Here is a 17,662-nt window from a genome sequence, read left to right as displayed (position 1 = left end):
GCTTTCCGCCAACCTGCCGCCACCACCGCTGCTGCCGCCACCGCTGCTGCCACCACCACACCGCGTACTCTGCGCCCCAGCTCTGCCCCTCCTACCTGTCTGGATGAGTATTTCTTCTTTATATCTTTGTTTGCTGGACTTCCATGCAGCTCGACTTTCTGGAACTTCTGGTTGTCTCTAGTTTTGAGGTAGCTTTATTCCTTCTTAGTTGTGGAGGGAGATGCAGCGTGTCTGTCTAGGCCTTCATCTTGGCCAGAAGTCCCTAGTTTACTATTAATTTCAGGTAAACAAGTACTTTTTTTGGTATAAGTATGTCCCACATGTGGCACATCATATACTTATACTCAAAAAAATTATTCTCTGTGAATCTGAAATTCAAATTTAACTGGCAGTCGTCGTCGTCGGCAGCCGTCCGTCTCGAGAGACGATGGTGTAGCTTCTTAAGAGTCTATCTGCACCGCCGAGAATGGCTGTGCAGTCCGACTCGGGAGTGACATGGTATCTGTCTCCTCCCGTGTTGAATCGACATCTTGCGATGACACTGAAGCTACAGAGCCTGGGCAGGGTAATATGGAGGGTCTGCTGTTGCCCATGCAGCAGACCCCCCCTCTCTTCGCAGCTGAAGGGTCCAAGGGAAAGTGGATTGAGCGTCGGCCTGCGAGCTAAGTGTCGCTGGTTCGATCTTCCAGTCAGGGTACATCAGAGAAGGAAAACTCTGACTCCAAAAAACCTCCGCTGCCTTGCGGCATACCTCTTCAGGGGAAAGGCTAAGGGAGTAAACCCCGACAGAAAATCCGGAGCCGGAGTCCCTAAGGCGGTTTGACGTTGTAGTCAACACCGGCAACTCCTGCGGCGCACCTGAACCCAAGCTGTATTGACTCCGTCTTAACTGGCAGTTCTGTGTGTTTATTTGTGAATCTGTCTACCCTGCTTTGGGGGCTGGCCCCTTCTTGACAGTCTGGGTGTGGGGTTATCCTCCATTTCCCCATCTATAATATGGGTGCTGAGGAGAGATGAGGTCATCACTATCTATTTAGAGCACTTGAATGAATATGTGGTAAGCACTCGGTCCCCATTAGGTGCTGGTGTTTGTACCAATCTCATCGTCGTACACCTTTGGGTGAAGAGCAAGGACAGGGGAGAGAGAGGCTCTGGCCTCAGGCAAGGTGACCAGGTGTGTCAAACACGTGGCTCAAATAAGACCCGGGGGTGTCTGGCTGGTGCAGGGTCCACGGGGCCCTCCAGTGGGACAGGGGCACAGTAATGATGGACCCAGAGCTACTTGTGGGCTTGCTGGCTCTTGGTGGCTCTTAGGATATCCTGCCAGAGTGGAAGCACAGCACCCGGAAACTGAAGGAGTTATTGCCAGGGCCATACAACCAGGAATGGCAGACCCAGGGTTTGAACCCAGTGCCTGCTCAGTTCTGACTGCCCATATCACATGGATTCAGCTGAACAAAGCCATGCCCAGCTAAAAATAAGCCAGAGCTCTGAGTAAGCCTCAGATACACCAAGATGTTTGCCAACAACTTCTGCGGGGTTCTTTCAAGGGCTCTTTGCTGATTTTCATGGTTCTTTTCCTCTAATAGTATTTATAATAATAACAACTAAAATGTGGTGAATGCTGACTTGGTGCAGGGCCCCGCTGTCAGTATGGCACGCAGACAAAGTCATTGAACCCCGACAATGGCTCTGTGCCAAGGTGCTATGAAGATCACATGCCCATTTTGCAGATGGGGACACTGAGACTCAGAGATTAAATTTTGGCCGGGGCAGTCCAACGCCACAAGCTATGCTTTTAACCACCATGTGGGTGTTTTCTAAGTAAGCGGGTTGATGATGCCTCAGTTCTAACATGGGGAGGGTCACAAACCCTGGGCGATATCACCCTCTCCCTGCAGCAGTTCAGTTAGTGTCACTGGTGACACTGTAGGTGAGGGCTTAGACATGAATGGCCCAGCTAACTTACGCTGAGTCTCAACATACAGTGGTGCTCGCAATATCTCCGATTGCCTTTTCTAGCTTGAAGAATATGTTGCCGTGCTCATCTACCTGGACCTCGCACATGAGGGCAAGGACTGATCTGTCAGCGTGGTCACTGTTGTACACAGAGTGCACGGGGCACCCAGTAGATGCCCCTGAGCTGTCGCTGAGTGACTGGCAGAAAGCAGCATTGTGGCGCTAGTTTCTGAGTTACATGTCTGATCACGTGGACTGCACGTGCCATTCTGCTGCCTGCAGCCCCCAGCTGGGACCCTCGCATCCTGCAGGTCCCCTCAACCCTCCCGCACCATTCCTGCTGAACTCAGCACTCACAGCATCTGGAGGGACCTGCATCCACAGCCTCAGGGTCAACTTCTTCCAGGCAGAGGAAGGTGGCCAGACGGTCAAAGGATACGCGGGCCTGGGGGAACCAAAGCCCCAGGTCACCCGTGCAGGAAGAGCAGAAAACGGACTCGGGCTCTGGGTGTCAGGGGCCTCAAGGTGGTGGGAAAAGCTTCCTGTCTATCAAGCTTTGCTCACTTGCAAGGCAATAGTACAGAGCTTTTTAGGTGACAAAAAATGATGCGTGTGAAGGTGGTGACAATGATGGTGGTGGTGGTCCCCTCCCACCTCCTTGCTCCAAATTAGCATGATTGCTATGATGGAGCTGCCATTCCGCAGACCAGACCCTGGAAGAGGACGGTGGCCTTTCCAGTAGCACCATCAGGCCATTATCAGGAACCATCTAGACTTTGTCCACCTGGGGGCGCCCTTTGCTCCCAACCCCAAGTCCATTTAGCTAACAAAAAAGCCATTTACATAGGGATGGCTGGTTTTCATCACGCCCAAGGAGGCACAAAGTGAGTAGAGTCGGCAAAGGAAGAGAAATAAGATAAAATGACTGTGTATAAAAAGGGAACCAGAATGAATACTTGCATGTGCAATTGCTCCCTTGGTGGGGCTGTGTATTTTGCGGGTGTTTGCTAACAACTTCTGTGGTAGCCTCTGCCCCTTCCCTCTCCGTTTGCTTCTCTGTTTCATCCCGTTCTCACTCCCTCGCTCCTCCTCCTAGGCGGATGGTGGGTGGATGGAGACGGGAAAGGCTCCTGCAAGCCGGCCTCCTCTCCCCCTGCCTCACCTGGACAATAGAGTGGATGGAAAAGGGCAGGAAAGCCTGGGCTTTGTTGAGGATGTTGAGAATTGTGAGGGTCACGAAGGCTTTCTCGGCATCCATGGCATTCTCTTCGGTCACCAGAGTATGGACAGTAAACACAACCAGCGCCACCTGGGTGAGACAGGGGGGACATGAGCTGCCCTGAGTGCCGCCAGGGAAGCCTGAGGCAGCCGTGGCATCTCCAGGGACCTGTGCGACCCCTCCCCCAGATCTGCCCTCGAATTCTCTCTGGGTGAAGGGAGTGCGTGCCTGGCCCTGTTGTCAGTAGGCATCAGAAGCTCTTGGTTCCAGGCACTGGGACCGGGTGGGGGAGATACCACAGATCCCCAACTTGGTAACACTTTTGTGGTTCTAGATGTGGGTGGGACTTATGATTTGAGAATCTCTTGAGAGCAGCAAGTCTTAGCAGCACTCGGGGGCTCTAGGTGTTGGTGGCATTTGTGGTTCTAGATGTCACTGGGGGGTGCTCCAGTTCTAGACGTTGGTGCTGTTTTGGTTCTAGATGTCACTCGGTGTGATGGTCACTATGTCATGGTTGGTCAGTGTGATGGGCACTTGTGGTCACCACTTGCTGTAAGGGTGACTCAGTGATCCCTTCTGAGGAGCCCGCATGGTTCTCAGTGATGCCACTTGCAGTTCTGAGTGTTGATTGTGTTGGTGACATTGGTGCCATGGCAGATGGCCTCTGGGATTCTATATCCTTCTAGAAACAGTGGTTCCCACCCAGCCTTGACTGTTTTATGAAGGGTTTGAATTTATTGTGGACGTTGTGGTGAGTCACTATAGGTTTGTTTGCAATGGTGTGACTGCAGACAAAGCCATGATTTAGAAAGCCAATCTGGCAGGAATTGTTAAATCAATTGGAAAAAAAAACAGGGCAGGCACCGTGCCCAGTGAGGGGGCCACAGCAGGATGAACTTGGGGTTCCTCCTTTGCAGCTTCCTGCACCATCACCAGTTCCCGTGGCTGTGGAAGCAGCAGTTTCAGAGGCCTGACCTGTCAGGAGGAGACCGACAGACCCTACTAGACACTGCTGCCTTCAGGGGAATGATCTGACCGGCTTGCTAATCAGCAGAGAGTGGGGACCCTAAGTGAGAGCAGGATCCAGGAAGGGTACGTTTGGGTGGACAGGGTGGTCTGCAAAGAGAGGCTCCAAAATCCAGGGGCTCCGCCTACCTCATCCCCCGTCCCCCAGCACTCCCACCCCAAGTCCACACTCTGCAGGGAGACCAGGGTGACGTCACCAGAAACGTGGACACTTGGAAGGACACCAGAGACACAGAGAAGAGGAGTCCGGAGGTCCTCAAGGTGCCCAGCTCCTGTCCCCGGATGTGCAGGATTCTCTCCAGAAAGGCCCCCTCCCAGCCGTGGCACTTGACCGCCCTCATGTTTCGGAAGGTGCAGCTGGTGAGCCTCGCCCGAGAGTCCTTCTGCCTCATCTGTTCTTCCTGGGACCAGAGGGAAGAGAGGGGAGGGGACAGAGACAAGTCTAGAGTTCTCCTTCCTTGCAGCTGTCACACCACCCCTTCAGCAAACCCTGCTGATTCAAAGCAGGCCCAAACGGTCTGCCTCTCAGCCTCTGTGTCCCCACAGTCCTGGCCCAGCCACTGTCACCTCCTCCTGGGCCACGCCATCTCCCTTTGTCCCCAGTTCCTGCCTTCATCACAGGGGATGATGAGCTATAACGAAAGGAGGCCCCCAATGCACTGGAAACAGAGGCAGAGCCCTGACCCAGCTGAACCTGGGGCCATCAGGAAGGCTTCCTGGAGGTGGGGGTGACATATGAGCCACGTCAGAAATGGTGTGGAGGTGCTGAGCACACCGAGAATGGGTGGTGGGGTGGGCAGGGGAGATGGGGGACAGCGTGACTCAGAAGACACCCAGCGTGGTCAGAGGAAGGTGTGTGCGGGGAGTGACAAGGAGAGGTGGCCTGGGTCAGGTTTGGACATGGAGGTCAGGCAGAGGCGTTGGGGCCACTGTGTTGCACCCTTGGGGGCACTGGCAGACGGGCAGCTCTGCAGATAGTGTCTTGGAGGAGGTAGGACAGGAGGCTGGAGAAACAGTCTGTGTGACTCCCTCCTTCCCTCCCTCCCTTGGACTCCCTCCCTTTCTTCCGAGTACTTATTGAACACCTTCTATGACAAGCAATATTCTATAAGCTGAGACTGCATCAACAAGCATTCCTTAATCCTGGGAAGCTCTCATTCTAACAACAGAGGCAATAAATGGGAGAACTAGGTGTGTCCTCCGGCAGGTCAGAAGGTGACAAGCACTATGGAACAAAACAGCACAGGCTGAGGAGCTGCACTGCAGGAGGTGGAGGGGAGGGCGCATTGCGCTGTGACCAGGGAACTGAGGAGAGTCTGCCCAGACTTCAAGGAGGGAAGAGAGGGAGACCTGAGTCTGGGCTGCAGGTGTTCCAGGCAGAGGGAACAGCCAGTGCAAAGGCCCTGTGGTGGGAGCTGGGCAGGTTTGAGGATCCCAGGGCGGGCAGTTGGGGGCATGGAATGAGCAAGGGGTAGGAGGTGATGAGGGCACACCACATGGGCAGGTGGCCACGGCAGCGTCTTGGCTTTCACTCTGAGGGAGCTGGGATGGAGGCACCCTTTGGTTTTCACAGGTGCCCTTTGGCTGATGTGTAAAGAGGCCTGGGTAGAGCGAGGACAGAAATGGGGACTCAGCCGGGGGATCCCTGCCATGATCTAAGTGAGACAGTGAGGTTTGGATAGCCTGGGGTAAGAAGGAGAAGCATTTGGGAAGCAATGTGAAGGTGAGGCCCATCAAATTAGCTGACTCATGGGATGTGAGAAAATGAGAGGCATCATCACTGACCCGTAGTTATTTTGTGGCCTGAGTGCTGGAGGGACAGAGCTGCCATCCACCAAGATGCGGGCCGTGGGAACACAGGTCTGAGTGACTGAAAAAGCCCACCTCGCCCCACCCCCCGCTCCCTGCAGGCTCTCCTCCCATTTCCGCCATGGTCCCTTCTGGAAAATGCCAAACCTGATGGTGGTTCCTCTTCTTGGTGATGAAGAAATTCAGAGGGAGGAGGCTCAGGAAGACCGCAATGGCTGTGAGGGCAGAGGGTCCTAGAAGCTGGAGACAGAGGGGAGGGTGTCATGAGGCCCTGAGGGAGTTGGCCAGGACCAGGGGTTGGGGTTGGAGGGTTGGACTTGGTTCTGAAGGCAGGGAGGTGTCAGGGAGTCTGGTGAGGGCAGCTACTGGGTCATGGCGACCAAGACTAATGGGGCAGATACCTAGAAGGGGACACCTTCTACATTAGGGATGGAGATGACACATGCCACACAACACGGGGTGTGTATTCAACACAGGCTGTGCATCTGGACAGGCGGAACAAGGCGGGGGTGTGCCTGGTCAGAACGGGGAGGTCAGATCTCTGGATTTGGGATCTGGGTTCAAATCCTGACTGACACTCACGCGTGTGGACTTGGGCAAGTGACTTCCCCAAGGAAACTAAGCTGCAGCTTCCTCAGCTGTTCCCACAGCCTAAGGTAAGTGCTCACATCATACAATTCATTATTATCTAGTCTTCATTTCACCCCCAACAAGGGTGCTGCATTTAGAAAATAAACACACGGGATACCTGCCCAATTAAATTAGGGTTTCAGCTAAACAGTGAATAAGTTTTTAGTGTAAGTATGTCCCATGGAATATTTGGGACATACTTATACTAAGAAATTGTTAAGTGTATCTAAAATTTATATTTAACTGGACACCCTCTATTTTGTCTGGCAGATCATCGTTCCTCCTCCCCCTGATTTTTTATTTGGGACAGTTGTGTTCCCTCTCAGCTCTGGTTTCTGTGCATGTGAGGGGTAGAATATGATTTTTAAGAAGCTGTGACTTTTTGAGGTTTTTGGGCCCATTCTCTAGATAAGCTTTACCCTGTCTCCAATCTGTGGGTTTTGGTTTCTTCTATTAGCCAAAAAGTTTTCAAACTTTTCTTGATTAACCAGCAAGCCAGTTTATTTCATTTATGTAGCAATAGTGTCACCCAGGGGCAAAATGGAGAAGTGCCCAGAGGCAAATAACCAGCCCTCACAGCCAGGGTTGGGAAAATACAGGCATCCCCCATATAACACGGTACTTCTATAACACGGTTTCACTCTAATATGGTTAGAGAATTGGGTAAAACTCCCGTTCACATGAAATTAGGCAAATCCCTGTACAATACTGAACATGATAAGAGCAAAAGATAACTCATTTAAAATTTTTCATTTGAGCGTGTATGTCATATCAGTTTATGTACTCTAAATAAAAGAAAGGCCCAGACTTACCCAAACAGTTAGTCATATTTCTTAAATGAAGATCCTTGCACTGAGAGGAGCACAAAGTTTAAAAGAGAGCTTCAAAAGTGCTTAGCACCGTTTAACAAAATTTATAAAGATCTCTCAGCTAAAAGCAAGCAATCTAAAATTAACATTTTTTTTCTTTTTTTGCAAAATGTAGAGCATAGAAATCAAGATAATGCTGAAGAAAACTCAGAGGATGAGGTTATCTTGTCAAAAAGAAAGCGCATTTGGTTAATGGGGCTTAGTAGTGATGATGAAGAAAACATTACTTAATTTATATTAATCTATAATGCTTTTGATAAAAATTGCTTTAATAAAAATATTTTTCTTAGTTATAAAAATATAATAGTTATTTTTTTAATTTTTGGAACTTAACCCCCCTTTGTGTACTAGTTCTTTGTTTCGTATAACATGGATTCACATAACATGGCATTTGTTAGGAACCTAACAACCGTGTTATATGGGGGTTACCTGTACTCAAAGAAATGTGGATAGAAGGTTAAACTCTCTCTGGCAAAACTGCATCATTTGGCAAAAATGCTACAAATGCTAACTATAGCAACCTAAATGCCCACCTCTCCTTAACCAGGATCTTGGGGGCCTGGAAAGCGATGGGTGTGTTGTCTGCTGATTCACTTGGGTCATGGGGTGGCCTACACAATTCCCCTGCATTTTTCCAAGTGTCTTCCCCCCCTTCCTATCATAACAGCTAACACCTATGTGCTGCACATCAGCAACTGTTTGAAGTGCCCTGTGTGTACTTGCTGAGCACCGACTATATGGTAGGCCCTGGAATACAGGCTACCAAGTCAGAAAGTTTCTGTTCCCTTGTCCTACAGGTGTGTGGAAGCCACAGTAGAGGACCAGTACTGATGATACCATACAGTAGGTGGCATTTGGGAGTATTCCACGCTCACTCACAATCCATACGCTATGGGACACAGGCCAGATCCCTCCACCTGCTTTTGTACAGCCTGGAAGTAGTACCAAAAATTTTAATGGCTTTTACATTTTTAAGTGGTTGAAGAAAATTTTTTAAAAAGAAGAATATTTAGGGGCCTGTGAAAATTATGCAAAATTCAAATTTCAGTGTTCACTACCCTGTCTATCTGGTCAGTCTCTATGGCCGCTCTCACATTAGAAGGGCAGAGTTGAATTTTTGAGACAGACCATATGGCCCCCAGCACCTAAAATATTTAGGATTTGGTCCTTCACAGAGAAGTGTGTGAACCTTGCACCTGCACCTGGAGCAGAGCTGGCGTAAGGTCTTCTGATGAACTGTCCCACCTTCGTGCATAATTAATAATATGAGCAAATGTCTACAGAATACAGCTGTGCCAGACACTGTTCTAAGTGCCTGATGGGTATTAGCTCATTTCATACCTCAACAGGTCGGGGCACCATTGTTAATTATGATTCTCCCCTTACAAATGACAAGCTAAGTTACTTGGGCAATGATTTATAACTAGAAAGTAGTAAAAGCAGGATTTGAACCCAGGCAGTCCCATGCCAAAGTCTGTGATTTCAATTAAAACAAACAAACAAACAAAAAGTCCTACACCCTAAACTAGATGAACAGAAGTTAGAAAAAAATGATTTCTTTTTTGCCACGTGGTCACTTTATTCTCTTTGAAAACTAGGTAGCCGATTCTTTCCCCTAAAACATTTTGTCTTTTTTTTTGTTGATGCTGCTGGTGCTCTAGTATTAATGGTAACTTCGAACAGGCTAAATCTACTTCCTTGGTGCCCCGATAGTGTACCCAAGAGGTGTCATTGTCATCATTATCATCTGCATTTTACAGATGAAGAAACTGAGGCCCAGAGAGGGTGAGCATCCTGCCCAAGGTCAAGTGAGCCGTCCTTGTCTAAGACTTTGCCCATTACATCAGCCCAGAGTGTGCAGATGGAGACAGGAATAAGGGAAGAGGAGAAGGGGGAGGGGGAAGGGGAAGAGGGGGAGGAGCGGGGTGGAGGGGGACGGGGTGGGGGAGGGGCAGAAGGGGGTTAGTATTCAGCTCAAATCCCAGCTCCCCGCTGCCCAGCACACCTGCCAGAGATAAACAAAGCAGACGGTGATCCAAATGAGCGGCAGCCACAGCCCGTTGAGGTTGAGGACACTCTCGGTCAGCCGCGGCACATCCACTGACACCAGGTTGACCACGTCCCCAACTGCGCTGGCCTTTTTGGACCCGCTGGACAGAGCCAGGACCTGGGTAGAGTGGGAGGAGCGAGACCTGAATGCGAGGGAAGGTCCAGGTGATGGGGGAGGCAGGGAGGCCCGAGGTGCAGAGGGAGCAAGCGCCCAGCCGCCCAGCAGGCCTGGGTCCAAGCTGCGCTGCCCTAGCTGATGGAGGCAGGTTTCTTTCCCACCTGGGCCTCAGTTTACTCATCTCAAAGTGGGCTAAGAAAAATCCCCTAAGCCAACCCTTGGGGCCTTTGTGAGAATCCAAGGAGATGACAGAAATGCAGATACTCTAAAATCCCTAAAGCATGGGAAAAATAACAGCCAGTCACATAACGCATGAAAACCTCGGCTTTGTGGCGATGGTGGCCATGCGCTGAGCGCTGTCACAGGCACTGTGCTCAGTAAACACTGTCACCCTTTTCTGTGATGAGCACAGTGCACAACTGTACAGACAGGTGCTGCCATAGCTCATTCCGTTTAAAACGCCAACAGTAAAACCTCTATTTTCGCATCATTGAAGAAAAAAACCTATGCCGATTAAAAGACAGAAGGCATCTTGATTTCAGAAGTGTTTAAAAGTGAGATTGGGGTCAGTCAGCTGCAGAATCACTAACCCCATTTTACAGCTAAGAAAGCCCAGGCACAGAGACGTTGAGCAAGCTGCTCAGAGTTGGAGGGCTCGTGCCGGGCTGGCCTAAGAGTTCGTTCTGTTTTGTTGTTGTTGTTGCCTTTTCTTTAAAAAAAAAAAATCATTGTTCTTTTACCGTTGTCCCAATTTTTCCCCCTTGCTCTCCCATTTTGTTTTTTTCTGTAAGATGGCTCTAGTAGTGCTTAGTTGTCTTTAACTTCATTCAAAACAATTTTGTTAGATTGTGTTTGTGACAGCTGTCACATCAGCGCGCATTAAAGTATCAAAACTGGTGAGTTTTTGTGCAGCCATTTTAATATTGAAGATGGAAGGAGATACACACCATTTTTGGCATATTATGTTTTATTATTTCAAGAAAGGTAAAAACGCAACTGAAACACAAAAAATAGATTTGTGCAGTGCATGGAGAAGGTGCTATGACTGATTGAACGCGTCAAAAATGGTTTGCAAAGTTTCTTGGTGCTATTGACATTTTGGCAAAATAATTCTTTGCTGTGGGGCTCTCTCATGCATTGGAAGACATTTAGCAGCATCCCTGGCCTCTACCCACTAGAAGCCAATAGTGGGAGATAGCTGACATACTCAAAATATCCAGATCAATAGTTATTTGGTGAAAATGAAAAACGTGTCTTTTATTTTATGGAAAAAACTGAACACTTTTTTGGCCGACCCAATCAATGACTAGGCCAGGACTGGAACCAAGGATGACTAAGGCATGACCCAGGCTCGGGTGTTAGGTACACCCCTGCGGCATTTAATGTGCTGCTCAAATACCAACCTGGTTCTGGGGCAGCCCAAAATCTGCCCTAACCCTGGGTCCACGGTGGACCCTGGCCAGCCTGTTACATGCTAAATTTTACTTGCAATCCTCTCTCTGCTGACTGTATGAGGAACACAGTGAGGGGGTGAAGCAATAAGCCCAGAATAAGTGAGTGTAGAAATCCCCCGAGAAATCTTAGAATCTCCATGCCTCACACTGAGCTGAGTACTGAGAATCCAGTGTGAACAGCAGAGGCAGGGGGCTTGCTCTCCAGGGAGCGGAGTTTGAGCTGGGGAACAAAACTGCATGAAGACTTACGCAGCTCATTCTTTGACGGCAGTTGTGATGAGTGCCATGAAGAAGTGCTTAAAGATAGGGCTTATTATCCAGATAAGGCAAGGCCCACAGATCAGAAGATGATGGTCATGGACAAGATAGCTTTTCTGCTTATAGATCCCAAGAGGAGAGGGTCCTCCCTGCAATGAGGGGCCACTCAGGTGCACACCAGGGTTGGGCAGAGGGAGGGGCAGGAGAACTGGGAGCAAGGGCCTGTGCTGTGGTTTTCACAGGAAGGAGGCCCAGGCAAACGCAGGGTTGGCTTCTCTCAATAGTTCCAGCAGGCTCTGGGGCATGGGAGCTGTCTCCCGTTGTCTGGCCCTGGAGTGATTAGGGAGGGGGGATCGTGGACCAGAACATGAGAATCCAGTGGGTTAGGGGACATTTTTACCACAAGCAGTGTCGCCTGGTAACATAGCTGACATTTCACTGTTGTCTAGGTTTCAGGCACAGATGATATCAACAGTTCAGTGATGTGACCCTTCCTGGCTAGAGCATTTGTACGTAAACCGGGACAGGAGGGAGAGAAGGGAAAAGCCCAGAGCTCTTCCCGGGGCTCACCTTGCTGTACACCAGGCCAGTGATGGCGGTTCGCAGCCTGATCTGCAGCACCTTGAGCCTGTACATGTGTTGCTGCTCGAACAGCGTTTGCAGGCAGGCGGCGACGAACATCCACACCGCAATCAGATAGCCTTTCCAGGCTGGGGCCGTGGAATCGCCAATGAACTCCAGAAAGAGGCTTGTGGAAGAGGAAGGGAGAAGGTACAGCTGGTGAGAGAAGCTGCCTGCGGGAGTTGTCTTTGCCCAAGCCTGGCCAGGTCTGGAGGACCAGGGGGTGTAGCAGACTCCCCTCCCGACCTCACCCCCCCCAAAATGACTGTAATTAGTCCCTCCACTCTCCATGCTCATTTTCAGAGTGACCTGCAGCAGCTCGTCAAGAGGTGATGCTTTTATCCCCACCTGGTATGGGCTGAGTTGTACCCCACAAAATTTTTATGTTAAAGCTCGAACCCCCAGTACCTCAGAGTGCCACTGCATTCAGAGATGGGGCCTTTAAAGAGGCAAATATGTTCAAATGAGGCTGTTTGGGTGGGACTTAATCCAATATGATTGGTGTTCTTATAAGAGGAAATTTGAACAGACAAGGAGACATTTGGGGTGCATGCACACTAACCAAATTGCTGACCCACATTATCATAAGTGAATTTGAGGTTTAAAGCCCCTTCTTTAGGGGGTGTTTTTTTACACAGTAAAAGCTAACTGATACAGTCAGGTGAGAGGTCAACCACTTTTTCTTTCCCCAGGTCAGTCACTTTCTCATTTATTTTTGTCCTTCTCACTGTCCTTTCACCCTCCCTCCAGTTCCCTGAGCACCAGAGGTCTAGGCTGAGGCAGGAGAACGGGACCCCCACCCCCTGGCCCTGGAAAGACACCCTTAAGGGACCACCAACCTCAGCAAGGCACCCAAGGCTTGAACCCACCTGAGGAGCTTGGGGACAGTGAACCTGAAGACGTCACTGATGACAAGGCTGAGGGTCCCCAGGAGGAAGGTGGAGCGGGAGACCTGCCAGATGGCCCTCAGCAGCGGGCCCCTCTTGCTCCCTTTCTGCTGTAGGAAGGCCTCGGTCTCTGCGGCTTCCTCGCCGCCACGGGGGCTTCCTTTTCTTTTCTGCACTGTTACCTCGTTGTGCCTTAGGGGAGAGGAGACATTGGCTCTGGGCCCTTGCAATAGACTGAATGTGTGTTTCCCCCAATGTGTAAATTGAAACCCTAACCCCCAATGCATGGTATTTGGGGGTGGGCCTCTGAAGAGGGTAGACCCCTCCTAAATGGGATCAGTGAGCTTGTACAAGCTGCCTTGCCCCTTCAGCCGTGTAAGGCCCCAGAGAGAGGACAGCGCCTGTGAAGCAGGAAGTAGCGCCTCGAGCTTGGACCTTTCAGCCTCTAGAACAGTGGGAGCTAGATTTGTTGCTTATATACCACTCCGTCTATGCTCCGTTGTTATAGCTCCAAGACAAGCTTTTGAATATTCTCAGAGATGGCCACCGAGCTATCAGCAGCAGGACCCAGCGTCAGGGTTCCTTCTCAGCAAGGGGGGTGGGTGAGCATGGATCCAGCCTCACCTCCTCACCTCTTTTGCCCCACCCCCCAGGTCACCCAATTATGAGACAGTTGGGCGGGGGGAGCCCCAAGCCCTCATAAATGGGCATGTACATGCTTTGAGCACCTACTATGTACCAGGCACTCCTTAGTCCTCCTAAGAACCTGGCAAGCCAGGTGTCAGCCCATTTTACAGATGAGGAAACTAAGGGACAGAGGGTGAACCTGTCCAAGGGCACGCAGTTCAGAAGGAAAAGAACTGGGATTTGATCCCAACTCTGCCTTCAGGCACTTTTTGATCCAATAGGCAGCCCTCCCTTCTTCCACAATTGGCCAGCCCTTAGGCTACTTAGAACTGGTTTAGAACAGGTTTAGAATCCTGCTGATGCCTATGGGCCTGGCACTGTGGGCTGGAAGAAACCACAGGCAGCCTTGAAGCTGTAAGAGCCCTGGCCCTTGGCCATAAGCAGGGGCCACAGGGAAAGCTAGGATGAGAAGAGGGGGAAGCCAGAGGACCCCTCCTGAGACAGGTGGTCCTCAGTCATAGGGAGTGGTTGGTGGTGATGCAGCTGCTGACAGCCCAATTGCTGTGTGGCCTTGGGCAGACTGCTGCCCTCTCTGTGCCTCTGTTTCTTTGTGTGTGAAAGGATGGAACTGGTCTCACTCGGTGTCCCTTCCAATTCTGACAACCTATGGGGTTACCATTCATGCCAACGCCCATTTACAGAGCTAGGAGCAGGGCCAGGCACTGAGATCAGTCCTTCACGTACACAATTGCATTGACTCCTCTCAGCCTGCCTGCCTGGCGGGTATCACAGGCTCCCCACTTTACTTAAGACAATACCGAGGCTCAGAGAGGTGGTGACAGCTGCCCAAGGGCACACAGCGAGGACAGAGCAGGGATTTGAGCCCAGCTCTCCATTCATGGTTCACATGGTGCCTCTTTGTGGTCCTCACCCCCAAGCAAAAAGAAAGAGAAAAAAACCTTGGCGAGTGTGGGTGGCCAGACTCTCGCTGACCAGGTCAAGGTGTCGCCCCTCATCCCTGACCTGGCTTGTTTGGTTTGGCATCTCGCAGGGTTGGGGCTTGGCCTTTGTCACTGAGCTGTGCCTGGCCTGCCACTTCCAAAAATTTTGGTGTTTGGGTCTCGAATACCAAAAGGATGTCACCTCCTTGCAGAGCCCATCCCTGACCACCCTTCCCCAGCGGATCCCACCATTTAATTATTTGCCTTCACAGCCATGCTCACCCTCTCCAGCTCTCTCCTTTACTCATTTGTCTTGTTAGAGCTCCAGGTGGGGAGACCTCTGATTTATATTCTCCCAGCACCCAGTTCAGCTCCTGGATGTAGTAAGCACTCAGTTAATATTTGCCAAATGATGGGGGGAAAATAGATTAGGTGTGATGTGTGCAAAGGGCCTAACAGGAATGCCTGGTGCATAATGTTATAAAGATTTGTGGGAGAGAAGGAGGGAGGAAGGAAGGAACTTGGGAACCTGACCTCTCAGGATGACATCCTCTCCCTTCCTTCCCACCCTCCAAAATAATGATATTTCAGAAACAAAACCAAAGTTTCTTCTGTGTATAATCAGTCATCTCAGAAAATGGCTGAGCTGGATCTTTGTATAACCATGCCTTCCTCCTTAATTTCTGTCCGCTGTTTATGGATTCTCAGCCTGCTCTGGAGAATGTTTCTATCCACTAGCTCCAATGTTCTCATGCTGGCAGAGAGTGGGTGAGACCTCCAGGGCTTTTATGAACGAATTCTGCTACTCAAAAGTCATTAAGAGTGGAGGGGAAGCTCAACAAGATATGTCGGGGGTGAGAGAGAGCTGCTGTTTTGATTTGCTCATATTACTCACCACTTTTGGAGCAGCACCCACCCCAGGCTGAGGTGCAGCCCTCCTCTGCCCTCCCCTCTTTGTGTGACTCTGAAGGAACCAATCATGGGGCCTTGCCCCGGCCATGGGACTAGCCCCTGAAAGGCACATGACTTGAGCCAGACAATCAGAGACTTTCCTTGGGATTTTCTGCATGGAAGCGAGGAGAGATGGTTGTATGGCGAGACCAATACACAGATAACAGCTGAGCTCAGAAATGGAGGGAGAAAATTTGGACACCATGTGAGCCCCTGGATCCAGCCGGACTCAGCTATGTGAGCCAATGGTTTCTCACTCTCTCTCTCTCTCACTTCTTCTAATTTGTGGGATTCAGCCACCACCACAAGGTGCTAGAGTATGCGGGGGAACCTTGTAACTCTTCCCATGGAGCTAAGTTACTTTCATCTGGCCCCTGAGACACCAAGGTCCAGTGAGGTCAAGCGACTTGTCCAAAACCATCAACTGCTTGATGGCAAGTCTGCATTTGACCCCAGCTTTAACTAATGTTGTCAGCTCATGTCTCTACAACAAAGGTTCTCAAACTGGTTCTTCAGACTCCAAGGGCCCCACAGAAGTTTCCAGAGACGTCACGGAGGACAAGAGTGAGGCCGAGCAGACAGGACTAGAAAGAACTTGAAATCCACTGAGTAACTGATATTGAGAGAGCTTTGCCATTTTCGAGGAATTCGCTAAGTTCTTTTCTAAAATCATTGTTTTTAATCATCACCCATAAGTTATGAGTTAGGGGGCTGATGACATGCCCACTGAACAGATAAGAAAACCAAGGCCCAGGAAACTAGTCACTCAGGTGACATAATCAGTGACTATTTGCCTGCATTTATGACCCACCACCCAACTCTCCACTCCCCGTCTTAAAGTATCCCTTCTGTTTCCTGCTTGCCATTCCACCACTCCAGCCTCCTTCTGAGGACCTTGTGGAGCTGCCACTTGCTCCATCTCCTTTGGAAACCTGTAAAGCACTCTGGGAGAAAATGTACCTTGAGCCTGACCAGTTCATGCTTAGTGAGATCAGCGGGCGGGAAGAGGACTGTGGAGGTTGAGCCCAGGGTAGGGTTGGAGATTGTCTTTGAGGCCAAATGATGAGCTTTGCTGACCAAGCATGCAGCTGAGCTCTCTCTCCACTTCCACACACTCACCGCTGGGCTGCAATGCGGTTTCTTGTCCATGCTCTTTCCAGCTGGGAAACAAGTTCTTCTGAGGAGTTCTCTCTCCCAAGTGACCAGAGGTCTTTCGGTCCCAGCGGCCTCCTGTAGCCCCTCCAGACCAGCCTGTAAAAGAGGGTCACCAAGGCAAGCTCCTTCTTCCTTCTGCCCCTTCAAGAAAGTCCTGGCCTGGTAGCTGTGTGACCGTGAGTAAGCTGCGTTACCTCTCTGCACCTCTGCTCTGGCCCCTCAGTAAAATGAAAGCAATTAACTGCACCTGATATTTGCTGGGCACTTCTCAGTTTACAAAAATTACCTCATTTAATTCTCACTTGAACCTGTATGCTAGAGTATTATTGACCTGTTTTACAAATAAGGAAGCACAGGCTCAGATAGATTCAGTGATTTAACCAAGGGCTGTCCTGTGAAGCAGGGCAAGTAAACCTCCTCAGGAACCAGAAGTCCGAAATTAAACACTATCACTGCGGAGCCCTGGCTGGGGAGGCTCCGTGGGTTGGCTGCTGTCCCACAGAGTGAAGGGTCACTAGTTGGGTTCCTGGTCAGGGCACATGCCAGGGTTGCAGGTTCGTCCCTGGTGGAAGCATGAGTGAGAGGCAGCTGATCAATGTCTCTCTCTCTCTCTCTCCCCCTCCCTCCCTCTCTCTCTAAAAAAGAATCAATAAGCAAGCATGTCCTTGGGTGAGTTTTTTTTTTTTTTAATTAAAAAATTCTTTTAATTAAAAAAAAAAAAACAACCCAGTATTACTGTGGAAAAAACCTGAACTCTTCTTTCAGTTTTAAATGTTCCTACTCTCACCCTCATTCACTGCTCCAGCCACCTGGCCCCAGGACCTTTGCACATGTGTGTTACTCTGCTCAAAACTCTTTTCCTGCACTCCTCACCTGGTCACTTCTTACTTGTCCTTCACCTTGACTTAGAAAGAATTTCTTTAGAAGCCCACCTGATGATGCCCCATCCATGTAGACTCCCTTATTATAGGATTCCATAATTTCTTGAGCTTTTTTCTTTGGGATGTTTGTTACAATTATGATTATTTACTTAGTGTCTTTCTCCTCCACTGAGTGGTAAGCTCCATGGGGTCAAAGACTGTACTTGCC

At 50.0% G+C, this 17,662-nt stretch overlaps 1 protein-coding gene across 1 annotated transcript in view; it reads right to left on the bottom strand.

Moving 5' to 3' along the window:
- The window catches only part of ABCC6 (ATP binding cassette subfamily C member 6), a 49,960-nt gene that overhangs the window by 24,179 nt on the left and 8,119 nt on the right, over nucleotides 1-17,662 (bottom strand). Inside the window, exons 7-14 of the mRNA XM_090279354.1 lie at nucleotides 16,538-16,669; nucleotides 12,882-13,091; nucleotides 11,962-12,139; nucleotides 9,518-9,679; nucleotides 6,161-6,253; nucleotides 4,402-4,605; nucleotides 3,122-3,268; nucleotides 2,317-2,404 (exon numbers count right to left, since the gene is read on the bottom strand). Of these exons, the coding sequence (XP_090135480.1) occupies nucleotides 2,317-2,404; nucleotides 3,122-3,268; nucleotides 4,402-4,605; nucleotides 6,161-6,253; nucleotides 9,518-9,679; nucleotides 11,962-12,139; nucleotides 12,882-13,091; nucleotides 16,538-16,669 (1,214 nt within the window). The remainder of the gene's footprint in view (nucleotides 1-2,316; nucleotides 2,405-3,121; nucleotides 3,269-4,401; nucleotides 4,606-6,160; nucleotides 6,254-9,517; nucleotides 9,680-11,961; nucleotides 12,140-12,881; nucleotides 13,092-16,537; nucleotides 16,670-17,662) is intronic.

Source organism: Furipterus horrens, unplaced genomic scaffold (genome assembly GCF_987537825.1).
Source record: "Furipterus horrens unplaced genomic scaffold, mFurHor1.1.pri manual_scaffold_5, whole genome shotgun sequence".
In the NCBI taxonomy this organism is placed as follows: domain Eukaryota; kingdom Metazoa; phylum Chordata; class Mammalia; order Chiroptera; family Furipteridae; genus Furipterus; species Furipterus horrens.
The sequence above is the reverse complement of the archived record's forward strand: the minus strand, read 5'-3'. Positions and strand labels throughout refer to the sequence as shown.